Raw genomic sequence first — 18919 nt, 5'->3', positions numbered from 1 at the left:
CTCCGGAATATCTTGCCACCTTCTTGATATTTATTTTCTATGTTCTTGCCAAAGTCCTCCCATGACTTTTGTTTAGCTAGTTTTACACAGTGTTTAGCTTTCTTATATTTGTCTCTGTATTTTCTAAGAGCACAATCTGACATATTTGCCAGCAACTTTTGATATGCTTTCTTCTTTAGCTTCACTGCCTCTTTAACTACCTGTGTCCACCAGGGAGTTCTGATTTTTCTATCCTTGCAGACAACCTGACCACATGCCTCTCTGGCTGAATCAATCAGGGTTTTCTTCATGGTTTGCCACTGAATCTCCAAGGTTTGGTTCATGTTTTGAAGCTCTTTCATTTTTCCTTCAATAAGCTTTGTGTATTTTAGTCTATAGTTCACATCTTTCACTTTAAAACTTTCTTACATGTTATTCTTTTCAATATGAAATTGAATTTTTATCCTGCTCAAGACTAAGTAGTGATCACTTCCAATTTCAAATCCTCTGTACACTCTGGTAACTAATAATTAAGGAATTGACAGCGTACGCTAGAAATATAAATTAAATAAACTTTAATATATACTTTCCGATATTTCGGCAAACGTCACGTTGCCATCTTCTTGGGAACTTAATAGAAAGACGTGCACACAAGTATTACATAACAGCAAACGAGAACCGAAGCTAGGAAGCTAACGTTTTCCTCAAGTCCTGATGGTGCCCCCTGCCAGGCTATATTGGTAGTTATAGAAAAGTCTCATTGACTATGTTATAGTCAATGAGACTTTTCTTATTCCTTGCTTCTTCTCTCCATGTGAATTTGTGCACATTTTTATGTTGGAACATGGTGTTAGTAATAACTAGTTCATGTCCTGAGCAGAAATCCAACAGGTATTTGCCATTATTATTAGCTTTGCTCTTTTCTCCAAATTTTCCCAAAATATTTTTGTATGTCTGACAATCATTTCCTACTCTGCTATTTAGATTCCCAACAAGGATCAACTTTTCCTTTTTCATTGTGTCAGTTGCTTTTTCTGAAGCATCAAAAAATTCCTCCACTTCTACCTTAGTAGAACCTTCTGTGGGACCATAGGCACAAATAAGTCTCATTGTCCAGTTCCCCATTCTCATATTTGCCCACATTACTCTACTTGAGACTGACTGCCATTCAAGAAGATTAGCCTCGTATTTTGTGTTGAATACTATGGCTACTCCTTCTTTTCCTTGATTGTCATTGGCTGAATATAACATTTTGTATTTATTGCTCAGAAAGATCTCTCCAGTTTTTGTCTTTTTTTGTTTCAGTCATCCCTATTATGTCGATCTGGTACTTATCTAATTCCTCAGCTAGCTCAATTTCTTTGCTATGTAGGCTTCTTATGTTGATAGTACCGATCTTTAACTCTGGTGATGTTGAGTTGGGGTGTGCTTTCAGATTTGTTCCAGTAGCTGACTTTTCGCTATTCGCCCTGGTTCCCTGGTAAAAACAATGGGGCCTTGTTTAACCGGACGATGCCCCAACCGGCATGAAATTTTAATAATTTCATGCCGTATATCATTTTGTATATTGGTTTAAGCCAATAAGAATACAATTTGGTTGGCTAAATCCCAAATTGCCAGCCCATCCTTGTTCGTTCAGTGTCCAGGTAGATACCCAACAGGGTACACCACGAGAAGGTGAGGATTGGACATTAGGTCAGAAGTCCTGGTCGGTTCTCCGCATTCCTTTAAAGGCTATGTGGAGGTCTCCTCTCAGTTATACGGCTTTGACCCTTAAGCACCCCGGACAGAGAAAACACATTTCTTCTTTGTAATTATTTAAATTAAACAATACATGGATAAATATGTATTTTTATTATTTTAATGGCTTATATAGCCTACTTTCTTTTAGTGTGCACCTTTTTTTTTATACTGTCATTGACTCTTTACCCAAAAATCTAGGGCATTACTGAAGTGTTATAAAAGTAATATAAGAAGAATAAAAAATATAGGAGAAATTTTGGACATACCTTTTTTGGATGTTGTTTTCTGTCTCCTTATTCCAGCAATGTGCCTTCATATGCTGTTAAGCTGTTAAAGGAGGGGACTTTTTTGGGGGGAAGTGGGGGTAAAGCAATGTGGGGAAATTATTTGAAAAAACCTGGGTTTTTGATATATGTATAATATTATTATTAAGGGTGGGTAGAGAGCGTTTTGGGATGGGGGTATGAGAGAAGGATCTGAAAATATAAATTATTTTTTGGGGGATAGGAGGAGGGATTTAAGGGAAAAGCATTGGGGTGGGAGTTATGGAGTGTGAGCCTTTTCAACAACTGTCATCTTCAGAACTTGTAGGAGAAGTGGATGCTATGTCATGTCAGTTAGGTGTTTCTGTTTTTTGGTGTGCTTGTGTTGTCTCCTATTGGTCGGAGTCGTGACCTAATTTTTATGTTTTGGAGCTTCCAATTCTCTGAGATTATGTAGGGTCGGTGGACTTTTATTGAGCTTTCATCACATTTTATGGCTATTGTTTCCGATATTCTAAGCATTGTTTCGTTGTCTTGTATGTCTAATATTTTTATATGTATTTTTATTATTTTGTTCCCTTTTTTGTTTAAGCAATGTCATTGTTATACTAACCTTTCCAAGTAAGAGACAAAGATTACAGATGATAATATTATTGCAGAATTTCTTTATATATAATATGAAATCAATAATGATGTTATTGTTTATAACATGTCATAAGATAAAGAGATAATTAAAAAAAAAATTTTTTTTATGTGGGCGTGCGTGCAAAATTCAATGTCAGTAAGTAATAAATGCATGTTGCTGTTGTTTATTTATCTTCTTTTACTGATGTATAATATGATTTTGACATCCCATTATGGCTGATTAGTTAAAGTCAGCTATCTTTTTTTTTGAAATTCCATATTCATTTTTCAGGCTAGGCAATTCTTTTGCCAAAGTAACCTCTGTTCTACTTTAACTTCAGCCAATGATTTTTATAGCTTATTGAAAACCATATTTTTGTTAAAAATTAAATGAACTTATAAATTGTCATTAATTGAAACCAGACACAAATTAAAATCAAAATAAGCATCAAATATACAAAAGAAAACAAAATCCTAACTGACATAAAAGGATTCAAGTGAAGGCATCATTTTTTGAATGCATAATACGATCTTAATGTTGTCCAGTTATAGATTATGACAAAATTATTTTGTATAACTTTTTCAAAAATTTTGTGAGCATAAATTCCATTTCAAAAAATGGGATTTCTGCTCACAAAATACTGTACAGCTGCTGTACATTAGTGTTATTAATAGGCTAATAGTTAGATACTGTGAGAGCCTTACTCTATAGGCTAAACATGGAACTTTTTCAAGCCACTTTGGACTCCAGTAAATGCAGTGGGCCACTTCCATCATGTATGTATTGCTTGCATATTTTCATTGTTGAGTCTTCTGGTTATCTGTTCTATTTGTTTAATTTGAAAGTTTTACTGAAGATGCTCTAGACACTAGAGCATCTTCAGTAAAAATTTTACAGTAAATAAAATGTTTCACATAAGTTATTATATTTAATAATTATTCATTTTGTTTAGCTTCAGTTTTTCATCTAGCTATCCAGGGGGAGCTTAAGGATCAAAGCTGTATAACTGAGAGGAGACCCCCACATAGCCTTTAAAGGCATGTGAAGAGCCAACCAGGGCTTCTGACCTAATGTCCAATCCTCACCTTCTCATGGTGCACCCTGTTAGGTATCTACCTGGATACTGAATGAATGAGGATGGGCTGGCAATTTGGGATTTTGCTGACCAAATTGTATTCTTATTGGCTTAAACCATCAATACAACACGACAGAATTTCATGCTGGCTGGGACGTCACCTGGTTTTCGCCAGGGAACCAGGGTGAACAGCAAAAAGTGAGCTACTGGAAAAAATCCTGAAACACACCCCAAATCAACATCACCAGAATTCAGGCTTATGACTATCGACATAAGCCTGAATGGGAAAGAAATGGAGCTGGCTGAGGAATTGGATAAGTACCAGATTGATATGATAAGGGTGACTGAAACAGAAAAAAAGACAAACTGGTGAGATCTTTCTAAGCAATAAATACAAAATGTTATATTCAGGCAATAACAATCAGGGAAAAGAAGGGGTAGCTATAGTATTCAACACAAAATACGAGACTAATTTTCTTGAATGGCAGGCAACATCAAGTAGAGTGATGTGGACAATAACAGAATGAATAACTGGACTATGAGACTTATTTGTGTCTATGGTCCCACAGGAGGTTCTACTAAGGTAGAAGTGGAGGAATTTTTTAAGGTTTTAGAGAAAGCAACTGACATAACGAAAAAAGGAAAAATTAGTCCTTGTTGGGAATCTAAATTGCAGAGTAGAAAATGATTGTCAGACATACAAAAATATTTTGGGAAAATTTGGAGAAAAAAGCAAAGCTAATAATAATGGCAAAGACCTGTTGGATTTCTGCTCAGGATATGGACTGATGTCCCAACATAAAAATATGCATAAATTCACATCGACAGAAGAGGCAAGGAATAAGAAAAGTCTCATTGAGTATGTTATTGTTGATAGAGATGTTTTCCCACTAATGCATTGGACACTAGAGTGTACAGAGGATTTGAAATTGGAAGTGATCACTATTTAGTCTTGAGCAAGATAAAATTGAATTTCATACTGAAAACAAGAACATGTAAGAAAGTTTTAAAGCAAATAAAAGTTGAGCAGCTCTCAGATGTAAACCGTAGACTAAAATACACAAACATTATTCAAGAAAAAATGAAAGAGCTTGAAAACAGGAACCAAACCTTGGAGAGTCACTGGCAAATTCTGAAGAAAACATTGATTGATTCAGCCAGAGAAGCATGTGGTGAAGTTGTCTGCAAGGATAGAAAAATCAAAACCCCATGGTGGACAGAGGAAGTTAAAGAGGCAGTGAAGGAAACGAAGAAAGCATATCAAAAATTCCTGGGAAATAAGTCAGCTTGTGCTCTTAGAGAATATAGAGACAAATGCAAGAATGCTAAACACTGTGTAAAACTAGCTAAACAAAAGTCATGGGAGGACTTTGGGAAGAATATAGAAAATAAATATCAAGAAGATGGCAAAATATTCTGGAGGCTGTTGAAAAAGCTCAGAAATGGAGGAAAGAGTGTTGTAAAAGGAATTAGAGATGATGAAGGTGACATGAAAACTGGTGAAAAAGATATCCTTGAAGTATGCAGTAATTACTTCAAAAAATTGCTAAACGAAACAAGCGGTGATGACAGCACAGTAATAAAAAACACTCAACAGACATGCCATCAGGAATACGTAGATATTCTTGATGTATGGAGCAATTACTTCGAAAAATTGCTAAATGAAACAAGCAGTGATGACAGCACAGTAATAAAAAACACTCAACAGACGTGCAATCAGAAATGCGTATCCATACTTGAAGTAGAAAAAGCTATCAAAAGCTGAAATGTGGAAACGCAGCGGGAGGACGAATTCCAGATGATTGGAGTAGAACTCTCATAGTACCTATATATAAAAAGGAAAATAAAACCGAATGTGAGAATTATAGAGGTATTTCCCTACAGAGTGTTCCTGGTAAGATTTGTTCAAGTATACTTGAGAAACACTTGAGAAGGATTGTGGAAGGGAAGCTTGGTGAAGAACAAGCTGGATTCAGGTCAAATAGAGGCTGTCAGGATCAAATTTTCATGTTATGAGAAATCATGGGAATATAACAAAGATCTGTATTTAAGCTTTGTAGACTTGCAAAAGGCATATGACAAGGTGCCAAGAGAAAAGCTATTCAAAATGCAATAGTTATATGTTATCAATCGGGCATTATAACAAGCAATGTCGTTATTTGAAGGAAATACAGGAAGATAGTTTTATGTTAAATCTGGTGTTAGACAAGGATGTACATTATCCCCTCTGTTATTCAATGTCTATATGGTTCACATTATGAAGGAATGTGGTATTAAACGTGATATCAAAATTGGAGATGTTATTCTCAGCTCTTTACTTTATGCAGATGAAGTTATACTTTTAAATAAATCCAGTACAAGTCTGCAAGATTACCTGACTAAATTGAATAACTGATGTAATAAATTTGGTGTGAATCAGCAATAACAAGACAAAGATTATGAAAATAAGTAGAAATATCAAAAATATCAACTGCATCATGAATGGAGAATCTATAGAACAAGTAAAACATTTTAGCTATTTGGCCCAATTTTTAGTGAAGACGGTAAATTAAATATGGAAATGGAACAGAATCAGCAAAGCCGGTGTGGTAGGAAGTCAACTGAATAAATTTATATGGAATAAGTGAGAAATTGGTCAAAACACTAAATTAGCTGTATACAAGACAGTGTTCAAACTAGTTTTAACTTAAAGATCTGAAAGCTGGGTTAGAAATAAAACACTTGACTAATAACTTTAGACCAACAGATATGGGAGTCCTAAGAATGATTAGTCGCATGAACAGATGCAATCAATGCAATATCATATTAAAAACAAGGATATTAGGAAAGAACTTGACATTCTTAGCATCTAGGAATGTTTTAGTAGAGCTAATCTCAGGTGGTATGGTCACTTAAACAGAATGGGAGAGGAAAGATCAGCAAAACTAGTGTTCTCTGTGAAGTTTGCAGGAAAGAGACCCGGAAGATAAAGATATAGGTGGATTGATACAATAAAAAGTGCCTTAAAAAGATGGAAATATAAGATCTGGTAATGTTGGAGTTTCTACAGATAGCAGATTGATTTGGAGGAAAATTGTTGATAGAAAATCAGTAATGATGTAAGTTCTTTATGTAGTGTTACACTTGATATCTTAGGAATATAGTATTCTCTGCTATCATGGTGTAACATGAAGAATAAATATCATAAATTAAAACCCTTGCAAAAAAAAATGAATTATTTAATGGAAAATTTCTTGCATCCAGTAAAATGTATAAAACGTAAAGGTTGTTGTTAAAGTAGCTGATAAAGGAAGGAATGTATTAATATTGTAATATGACTTAAAATAAGGAATTCTAACTAAATAAGTAGCTAACAAAAGAAAGTATAGATTAATATTGTAATACGATTAAAAATGAGAAAGTTAAGTAAATAAGTAGAAAGGGGTGAGTCATAAAATACGTTATGTGAGAGATTAAGTTATTAAGTAGAATTCATAGAAAAAGTTTGAAAGGGGATTAAGTCAGGCTAGCACAAGAAAAGCAAAGCTATCATTTAGGGCCGATCCCCAGATTGAAACATTGAGAACGGGCTTACCGATCAAATGACGTTTGGTGGGAAAACGCCACCCTAATTGGTCGATGATTAAAAAACAAGTAGAAGGAGGAGAAAGGAAGTAAGAAAAGGTGCCGTTAGGGGAGCAGCTATAAAAGGGTTGGTAAACCCCCCCCCCCTCCTCGTCACAACACGGAAACGAAAGTGAGCGGGATTTCGATTCCCGTTTTTCCCGAATAGGAAGCAAAAAAAGAAAAATTTGCCATAGAGTCCTAGAAAAGGAGGGATCTTTTTCGTTTCGACGCTAGTAATAACTATGCAAAGCAGAAAGCTGTAAAGAGATCGATGTCCTCGTTGCTAATAGTAGAGCAAATATATGTGTGTTAAAGTATTCCAGAGTTACGAGAAGTTATACCAGAGGTTCGTTTGGAAAAGAATAAAGGCCCATACGAAGAACTCAAGAAAGGTACTATAAATCATAACCTATGTTAGCTAGAAATTTGTCTGTGAAAAGTATCGTGATTCCAATACAGAACTGTTGAAGTTATACTAGGACTTTAGTATATTATAGAATGTGTTATGTGTAGATTGACTAGTGTTAAAGATTTGTGAATGATTAAGAGTCCTAAGGTATTTTTGGCATGTCTATTATATTGCACAAGATATTTAAATGACATAATTGTGTGTTAGTGCAAATAACGGTATAACGGAATAGTGTGAATTAAGTAATTACGTATCCTAAGAATTGGATGCCTAATGTAATGTATAAAATAATTGAAATGTCACAAGTATGTGTTAGTGAAGTGAATGATTTGTTAATCTACTTCAGTATGAATAATCAGATAGTGTGAATTGATCTAATTTGTTCACATCAGGTGGATTTATGAATTAATGTATATGACGACATAATCACAAATAGCCATATTGCTTGTAATGATTTAATGTTAGTCTATAAGTATTTTAGTTTAGTATTTGAATTGTACCATGTTTAGAAACTTAATAAACCTTTTGTTCAATGATAAAAGAGTTGTCTGATGTTGCTAATCCAATGCACCGCTTAAAATCATCGTACCTAATCACGCGGGAAATTTAATGTTGAGGAAAGAGATTAAGAGTCACGACTGCAATAATATTTAAATACTAAGAGATATATTCGAGATTGGCTTTCTCCCTATTTATGACAACATAAATGGTGCAGTTGATAACCACTTGAAAATATTGTACTTAGTCATGCGGAAAATTTAAGTTAAGAATCGAGTTAAGTGTCACGACTGCAATAGTTACACTTTCAGATATATTTGAGTTCTTTCTCCTTGTTTATGTATGTAATATCCTAAACTAAACATCCCAAAAGGCGCAGTATAAATACAAATATTAGGGGTACTACAGGGAGCAATAACTTAGATATTGGTATAAGTTTTGGTAAGATTAGAGTAGAAATCGTAAATTGGGACACAACAGTAGTACTATCATAATATGCCTTACACCCCTTGAGGGTACATGTCAGGAATTTGATGATGATTCTAAAAAAAATGGAGCAGTGTTATTTTGGTGTACATCTCCGAATCAATGAATTAGAGTAATCAAAGAAGTGTTGAATAATTTACAATTCTAATTTATTGCATAAAAAATAATTATTACCAAATATGAATTAGCATCATCTACATTTATGTACTTTGTAGATTATATAACCCTGTAAGCAAATAAAAATGTGTAATGTTAATTATAAGAAACCGTTATTTTGAAAACATTCACAAAATTAGAATAATTTTTGACGTAGCTCAAAATATTAGAATAATGCACAAACAAATGCACAAAAATTACAGTCAAAGCAGAAACAACTTGATAATTAGTACTTTGTTGTGTCCCCCTTAACTTTTATGTCCATTCATAAATGGTTGGGCATATTTTTACTAGCAGTTCACAGTCTTTTTTTCTCAAAACATGCCCATATGGTCTGCAGACTAGAAACAACTTAATTTTTATCTCTTGGGCAACTTCTTGAAGACATTTCTTCATAATTCCCCACAAATTCAAAGGGGGGTTTAAATCTGGCGAGTTTGCCTAGTAAGAAATTACATTGATTTGCTTTTCTGTGAGCCTTCTAGTAGTGGTCTTGAAAGTGTGACAAGAAGCTGAATCTTGCTGATAAAGGAAATTGGCATCACATAAATCTTCTGATGCTGGTAACATAAAGTGCTCAAGAATTTCTTGGTACACTTTGGAATTGGCTCTTTCTTACATAATACACAGCCTTCCTTGACTCTCTGCAGTTGCAAATTTCACTGAATGTTTCATGCATTCTTTATCAAATGCTTCTTGCTTAAGACGTCAAACACGTATCCCTTGATGACCATGGGACACACATAACATATTTTCATTGCTAAAAAGTACCTTTTTTCCTCTTGATCCCACAACAGTCTTTGCTTACACCATCAAAGTCCAGCTGCATTTTCTTTGGAAGCCATATTCAGCTTCGTGTTAGGTGCATGCGATTTAAAACCCAATTTGCGAAGTCATCTAAGCGTCATAGATTTAGATACATTCACACCTAATTCTTTCCATCTGTGAAAATACCTTACTTCGGAAGTGGTTTTTCTTCATGATTTTCTTCACTCTCTTCTCATCTCTTGATGTCATTATTACCCTTTCAATTGCTATTGCAGCAATTATTTTGAAAACTCCAGTAATTAGAATACTGTCTCAATACCCTTCTAACGCTTGCTTGAGAACCTTTCAATTTCGTAGATATAAACTGTTGAGTTTGGTCTTCTTTGTGTAGAGACACCATACGAAACTTCTTAGCTTCTGATATGTCGCTCGTTAGACCCATGTTTAGCAAATGATTAACTGAAATCCATGTGCAAATGATTTCTCACATATGAGTCATTCCTGCAGCTACTGAAATATATACTATTTCTATGCTCTCCTCAAAGCCAATCTATAAAATTTGGAATATTCTAATATTTTGAATCACAGTTAAAAATTATTCTAATTTTGTGAATGTTTTCAAATAACAGTTTTCTTATAATTTATATTACATTTTTATGTGTTGATATTTGGTAATAATTATTTTCTATGCATAAATTAGAATTGCACATGATTCAATATATTTTCTTTGATTATTCTAATTTTTTTGATTTGGAGGTGTAGTCTACACAGCTGCCCCCCCCCCACACACACCTCACCTTCAGTATTTTTCCTTCTTTTTTTTGTAATATATGATAAATCCTATCCATGAAAGATTAGAGATCTGCAGCTGCTTTCTAAACTGAAACAGTTTAAGTAATAAGTTAAATAAAACTTTAAGAATTCTCTCTCTATATACCACTGTTTTATCATTCATGGTACTTTTTCTTCATTTCTGAACTTCTTATTAGCTTTCAGTACAATTTTCCATCTTTATGATATTATTCTTCTGTGTTCTTTCCAATATGTTCTCTCCAAAACGTTCTGCAATTTTTTTAACCAGTTTTACAGGTGGCTTTAGTTTCTGACTTTTTTTAATCTATTTTTTTTCCTATAAGCACTTGCTTATAGAGAATATAGATAAAAATCTGAAGAAAATGCTATCATTCCATGTTTTCTTCAGATTTTACCATCTAGTTTCTAATTTTGTTTCTTGTTTCTGTTTATTCTTAATAATATTTACATATTTGTCTACATTTCACTTATGAGAGCTGTTTGACTTATAGTTTTCAAAACTTTCATTGTACACTTATTTTCCCTCCCAAATCCTATATTGCCAGCCTATCCTCATTATACTTTTTTCAGATGGATACAAGATAATCGTAATGGTTGGACATTGAGTTGGAAGTCTCAGTTGGTTTGCATATTCCTTATAAGTCTAATATAAATCTAGTAATTTATACTGGTAGTCAGTTATAACATAAAATAGACAACAAACATATATGTATTTGTGATTAGCATATTCATTCTCCAACAGCAAGCTGTGAATTCAAATGTCACTGCTTCTTGGAGGTTTATGAATATTTTTTAGATGATCGATAGATTTCACTATCCTGCTGGGAGACCATCAGCTTGCTTATTGGAGACCCAAAGTGATTTGAAAAAGTTCCATGTTTCATCTCTTCGTTTCCCCCACCCCCCCCAATCCATGTTTGATTTTGATTATTTAACTCTTATCCTATCTATGTATGGTACTAATACTATTGTGCTATATGCCTTTAGTGACCAGAGTTCACAAGAGCACAATCAAAATATAAAACGCACTTTTATTCCTTAGCTTAATCTGTACTGCAACACATTTCTTCAATTTCAAACTCTCACTCTGTCTTCCAATATGGGTACAATCATATTCAATTAAGAGTGAACAAAGATGCACTTGATAATTGTTGAATACATAGTATATTTACAGTGAGTACATAAAATGCATACCATTCTATTAGCCAGTAAAATTATGGCTTAACTAATTATGAATTTCACATCTTGACATGTAACTGAGAAAATGAAAAAGTTCAAGATGCAGTAGAGGCATCATTTATTGGCATACTTAATTAAATATGAATCAAAGCTGGGTTATGCTATTCTCTCCTATTACTACTACCACAATGGCTCACCAGATGTCAGCAATTCAAGTAGAGATTTCTCTAACTTACTACCAGTATGAGAATTCTGGACTACTTGGAAATTTTGTTAGCTGCTTTATACTACTTTATTAAAACAAAATATGAACCTTCTGGTGAACTTACTGCATGTCATGGATATCATTTACTTAGTAACTTTGCTGCTTCCTATGCAGACTGTAAATATCATCTTTATAACTATAGCTTTTAAAAGCATAAGATAGCATGATGAAAAACATGAAGAAATAAATAAAGAAAGAAAGGATGAGGTGAACAGAGGGCAAATGAAGATGTTTGGGTACAATTCAGTATGAATGTTTTTCTGTGATAGAATTGAATAGAATTCCTTATGTTCTGTTATACTGCACTGATTATTCTTAATGTTCCTTTAATATAATTTATCACATTTAAGTAAATAAAGGAATAACTTATATAATATGTATTTTCACTTTATAGATCCCAGTTGCAGTCAAAGTTTTGAAGCAACACACTTTGTCCTTTCCTGGTGCTTATGAGGATTTCTTGAGAGAAGTAACTGCAATGCATCAGCTTAGTCATCCCAATCTTGTAAGACTGTATGGAATTGTCCTTTCTTCTCCAATGATGATGGTAAATATAGAATTATATATTATTATTATTATTATGTGACACCTCCAGGGAGTCCAAAGACTCATCGAGGGAGAGTGTGCCAACAGCATGAAACGATTAATCCCCTCCAACTACTAACCACACTCAAACTTGCTTAACTTTTTGCTGAGCCATTAGTAGCAGAGGCTCTACCAATCAACCAACCTTTACTGGCTGTGTGTTTCACTACATACTGCCATTGCTTTCTCTCTCTCTGTGTGTATGTAAATGATAGTTCCCCCCCCCCCCCAACTTTTTTTATTAATTTGGCATAATTCTTGTTTAGGGATAAAAACAAGAACCTCATTCTTATAACATGCTAGACATCCAGGTTTTCCACGATGATTTCAGATTTATAGTTAAAATGTAGTGAAGTTAATTTATGATATCTTTTGAAGTTTATCCACTTACTTATGACTCCAGTAAAAGTTGAAATAAGTCTGGGTGGGTGACTTATATAAATCAAAACGATGTATGGGTTCTAAGAGGCCACATCCTTTCATAGCAGTTCTTGGGAAACTTGTAGTGGTCTTATGCTCTCAGTATGCAAAAACACATCATGTACATCTCAATACAAAAAAACTCATTATCTGTATCTCATTGTACACAAAAGATATCAACTGGAAGTAAGATATGTTCCCTAGGTCATTCCTTTCATTGGAAGTCATATGCTCTTAGTATACAAAAAAGCACATCATCTGAACACTGTTGTCCTTATGTGTTTGGGTTTATTGTAATGGTATAATGTGGGTTTAAATATCAAGATGGATTGGCAATTTTTCCTGACATATTATAGAGATGTGTATATGGCTAGTATTAAGGAGAAGATAGATTAAAAGTAGAGTTCTGCAGGACTGAGTAAGTTTATCCTTTATGTTAAAATATAGTGGCTATTCGGGAGGATTTTCATAAGCTGGTAAAGCATATGATTGAGCAGGAATACCATAACTTTGCCAAAAATAATATTCGAACTTCTGTTGAAATGGAAGGCTGCATGCTGTATTAGAGGAATTCAGACAAGGCAAAGATGTTGAAGAAAATCCTGAGGGGACTGCTGTAATAATGAAATGGATGTCAACCAGTTGAGAGAAGGCTACTGTGATTCTATTATGTAGAGCCTTACTAGGATAAAAAAAAAAAAAAAAGACTACTGAACTGAAGTCTGATCATTGGGATTTGTATGTGGATGAAAAAACTTCAGAGAGAGAGAGAGAGGACAAAGGTAGGTAACAAAACTGATATCAGGACGATGGGATGTCAACTTTAAAGAATTGAAGGCTTATAACCTGCAGAATTTGGTAATTGATGATGGCTCCCTAACTGCTGACTACATAAATCTCTTAAGGTTTCTGATGAGATATTTAAGCTGATTACTGGATGGAGAGTGGAGAGATTTTTCTAGGGATAATATGAGAAGGGATCAAGGATGGGGACCAGTTCTGGAAATTTCGCATAGGAGTAGTGAGCTTGAGAGCAAGTAATAGTTATTGTGCAGGAGTTGGTAAGGGCATGGAATACATTACCTGAGGCAGGGGAGAGTGCAGATAGTGAATGAGTTTAAGAAGTGATAGAATACATTTTGTATTGCATAAACATGCATCCTGTGATGAAATGGATCTCATTATAGAATGTTTGCTTCTCTAGCAAGAATAATATCCTATTCAATCAAATGAACAAAAGTAAAACAGCTTTCCACACTATCTCATATTAAGAGTTGTAATAATTACTCTAGATTAGAGGACTATTATTTGGAAATGAAAATTATTGTTATTCATTCTAACATTTCATTATCACAGCAACATCTTCATTATGCAGTGATGCAATAACATTACTGAAATGAGGTAGCATTACTTCTACTTGGATTTTGTTTGCACTGTTTAAAAAAGCAGTGCATGCATTTGTTGAATTTAAAAAATCCATTAGTTTTAGACTGGTTACTCTCCACAAAAGATGAACAGGTCCTCTCTCTCTCTCTACTTCTCCCTCACTGGTATTTACCAGGTTCAGTTTAATTGCTTCCATTGTTACTTTGGACAAACAGGATGTTCTGTCAAAAATGACTACAGAAACACCAGTCTTACATTACCCATAATAAGCCTGAAAAATCTGGCCTGGAACAGCATGTAGTGGACACTGACTACAGTATCCTCTGGTCTAGTACATGCCTGTTACCTCAGTGTTGAGAGTGCAGAAGCACTTTTATGCTGCCCAAACTGAAATTGAAATGACTGTTTATCCATAGTAGAGTCTTATCCTGATAAATGGCAAGCAGAAACTCCACCCCCCTTTTTTTAGTCTAGTTGCTTTCTATTTTCTTTAATTTTTTATTACTTTATTTTTATGTATTTAGCATTTGTTGTGTGGTGTCACTGTAGTATGACTTGTATCTGTAAAAGAGAATAACAATATCCATTATTTGTGCTCCACCTTGTGAATTTTCTTGTGCACTAATGATAGCTTCTTAGATTTAGGCCAAAATATCTGTTAATAAATTATTAATTCTTGTACCCACATGTTTCTAATAATGTTCTACTATGTCATTTGCTATTAAAAACTCGTTTAACTTTCCTTCATGGGAAAGAATTGACCAAAAAGATTGGTAAACTTGGCGAGCTATCAGTTCAACAAAGTAAGCAAGGATTTCCTTTTAAAAGACTTGAATATAATTCCCACCTTTGCTAAATTTAAAGAAACCATCAAATCTCATGGTTCTCGTCATATTTACATCAACACTAATCATTATTATATGGGTATTGTCAGAAAGCTCACTGTGGGAAACTCACACTAACTTTATTCACACAATATACCTATCATACCTCTCTTTAAACTCATTCACTGTTAGGGTCTGCATAACTACCTCTGTCAATACATTCTGCTTATTTATCACTCTCCAAACAAAAGATCTAGTCCATATTTTTTGTTTGGAACACCTTCTTATGCAACATTAGCAACTTATAAGTTAATGTCATATCTCCTCTTTTCTGCCTGTCAGCTAAACTTTGCAACTCACACATCTTCAGTCTGTCCCCACAGGAAACATTCCTGTTACCATCTGTTACTCATCTCTGGATCATTTCCACCACCTCCTAATCCCCAAGAAAGGTGACCAAAATCTATGCATAGTCAAGAAGTGGGAATCATAGCCTTATGAAGAGGAATAATAATAACCTCCCTGTCTTACCAATGTATTCTTCTTCATCCAAGTAATCCTTTGAGCTGTTTTGCGAACTTCTGCAATATGCTCTCTGAACTTCAATTCTCTGTTCACCATCACCCCAAATCCCTAGCTTCATCTGTTTCCCAATCCACTACCATCAGTGTGATAGTTTGCAATCCTTCATCTCAAAGTGCATATCCATACATTTTGCAACATTAAATTGCCAATCGTCATCCTTCACCCATGGTGCTAGTTTATTTAAGTCATCTTGCAGGATATCTACATCACCTTTATCAATTAGATCTCACTTTCATCATTCACAACATCTCTAAATTTCAAAAGATGATTTCCTCTCTTCTAAATTCCAACCTTCTCAATGTAGGTTTAAACATCTTCAGACAATCTCTCCACCAATTCTACGATAAATATAGACATATCCTTGTACGTAAGCAAAAACGAGCCCAGGTCAACCCTGCTATAAACAAATGGGTAGTCACTATGTCTGGACATTCCCTTACTTCCACAGAAACTTCGCTACTTACCAAAGTACATGATTTTGCTATAGTGTCTAAACAAATTCCATATCTGAAACTTGTCCACCCTCTCAAGTGGTGAGTGATGATAATACACCTATCTAGATGTTTCTTCTCTACTATTCAACCCCCCCCCAAGGTGTCCCCAGACAAAATTAAAGTCCTAAAAATCCTTGAGATGAAACAACCAGTTAGCTATTACAAAAAGCAAATAAAGGAAGAAGCGTAGTAGTCATGGACACTTTTGTGTATAATAGAAAAAGTTCTGTTCTTTTACCTGATAGAATACATACAAGAGATTGATGAATACTCTACTAATAGCTAAGCCAACAAACTGAATCCTCTATTCAGTATAGTGACCAATTTTGAACCCCTCTTTTTTTTATGGCTTACCAAAAATTCCCAAAGAAGGAGTTCCTCACAGATCTGCAGTCAGCTATATTGATGTGCCTACTTACTACCCAGCCACATTCCCCGCTTGTCTTTTAAGCACTTACAGACCACTCGTGATCTTCTGTGAAAACATCAGAATTCCTGACAAAAATTAAAAATCTATCCCTACAGCCTTTTGACATTGTGGTCAGTTTTGATATTGTCTTTACTTACTAGTATACCTCTTGCTGACACTCTCCAGTTATTATCACAGGAGTTCTCTCCATCCATAGCTAAAATGTTTAACTTCGTCATGCACTCAGGCTACTTCATCTGTAGAAACACTCTGCAAACAGATGGAAGGCACTGCTATGGGGAATTCCCTTTCTCCTGCCTTATTTGCTATTTTCTGTTGGAACATCTTGAAGAATTCTTATTCTCCTCAATGCAGCCACAATCTTTCTTTTGAGTATGCTATATGGATTATGTCCTCTTCTACCAACCTTCCTAACCAAAATTAACAGCTTGCACCCACTCATCAACTTCATAAAAGAAAAAGGTGGAAAATTAGCCTTCTTGGACGTCCTCTTTTCCTGTTTGGAGTACTTACAACTTCTGTTCATCATTAACCAACTTTCACATTCTGTAATACAAGATCCAGCCCATCATCATTCTCAAAAAATGGACATCATCAAGTCCTGATTATTTTATAATTATTATTGTATGGGTGCCCCGTGTAGTCCAAAGACTCATCGCAGGAGACCTACACAATCTATCACACCTCTCCTTGAACCCATTAACAGATAAAGTGCTTACAACTGACTCTGGCAACACATTCCATTTCCATTCATTCACAACTCTACAAGCGAAAAATCTAGTCCTCGTGCTCCTACTAACCACACTTTTACTCAACTTCTAGGGATAACCTCTTGTTCTGCCCCTTATAGCCAAGTGTTGAAACATTTCCTCTGTATCAGTCCTATACAACCCATTAAGTAACTTAAAGGTTTGTATCATATCGACCCTTTTTTTGCCTATCAACCAACTTCTGCAATCCACACACACACACACACTCAATCTATCCTCATAGAGAATGTTACACAGACCGCTTGCCATCTTGGTTGCTTGCCTTTGAATCCTATCCACCACTTCCTCATCCTCAAGAAACCCAGGAGACCAGACCTGAGCACAGCAATCCACTTGTTGTGTGTTCTTCAACAGCCAAGTAATCTTATGGACACCTTAGCAAACTTAGCAATATGTCCGCTGAACTTCAACTCTGTGTCTACCACCACTCCTAAATCCCTAGCTTCATCTCTATTTCCTGGAGTACAGTTCCATCAATGTAGCACACAGCTTGAAATCTGTTTATCCCAAAATGTATGACTTTGCATTTCTCCACATTAAACGTATCATCATCTTTTTCCTGTATTGACAGCCTATTTAAATCATTCTGAAAGCTCTCCACATCACCTTGATTCACTATTACTCTACCCAATTTTGTATCATCAGCAAACAACTGAATATTTCCTTTCAGGTCATTTCCTATATCATTTATGTACAAAATAGGCAGTAGTGGTCCTAGCACTGAAGCTTGTGGCACACCACTAGTCATCTGCTTTCGCCTGGATTCTGCTCCTCCGTATACCACTTTTTGATATCTGCAATAGCCATTCTCTTATCCACATAACCAGTGCCATATACATCCTCATTTGTTCTAATTTGTGTAACAGAGTTTCATGTGGTATTTTGTCAAATCGCTTTGCAAAATCTAGCAGAATCATCTTTAGCCATTCCTTTGATCTAACTTAGCTGTCACTCTATAATAAAAAGTTTGTAAATTACTAAGGCATTTCCGACCCTTCACAAAGCCATATTGTCCCTCATAGAGTATCATATTCTTATCCATCCATTCTTGAATTCTCTTTTTAATCAATTTTTCCAGTACTTTTACTACCATTCCTGAAATACTGATTGGTCTATAATTTGCTACTGCAGTCGTAGAACCTCCCTTATGGAAGGGAATTATTCTGTTCATCTTTCCACTCCCGTGGAACTCTACCAGAGCTGAGATTTAAAGAAAGATCCTAGTCAAAGGCATTGCCAGTTCCCTTTCACATTCCTGCAAAACATTAGCTAATATCCCATCTAATCCCACAGTAAATACATTGAGATATTGCAGAATCTCAATGTATTTACATTGAGATTCTGCAATATCCTAAGAACCTCCAGTTCACCCACCTGTGTTCTCACAAGTCAGAGCATTACCCTCACTTGGATGATATATGCTTGCAAAGTGGTCACTCAGTAATTCAACTATTTTATCTGCTTCTGTCACTAACATCACTCATTAAGGTTATTCTTTTGTAGTCATTCTTCCTCTTACTTGCCACGTAATGAAAGAATTCTTTGGGATTTTTTTTTTTT

The 18919-nt window shown here is 34.9% G+C and overlaps 1 protein-coding gene across 3 annotated transcripts in view; it reads left to right on the top strand.

Annotated features, from left to right (window-relative positions):
* The window catches only part of Ack (activated Cdc42 kinase), a 312841-nt gene that overhangs the window by 94151 nt on the left and 199771 nt on the right, over positions 1-18919 (top strand). For all 3 annotated transcript variants that reach the window (XM_090401270.1, XM_090401268.1, XM_090401269.1), the window contains exon 4: positions 12260-12412. In XM_090401270.1, coding sequence (XP_090257396.1) covers positions 12260-12412 — 153 coding nt within the window. The remainder of the gene's footprint in view (positions 1-12259; positions 12413-18919) is intronic.

Source organism: Typopeltis vanoorti, chromosome 12 (assembly GCF_054136105.1).
Source record: "Typopeltis vanoorti isolate ZY-2024b chromosome 12, IOZ_Tvanoo_1.0, whole genome shotgun sequence".
Taxonomy (NCBI): domain Eukaryota; kingdom Metazoa; phylum Arthropoda; class Arachnida; order Uropygi; family Thelyphonidae; genus Typopeltis; species Typopeltis vanoorti.
This window is presented reverse-complemented; position numbering and strand designations above follow the sequence as displayed.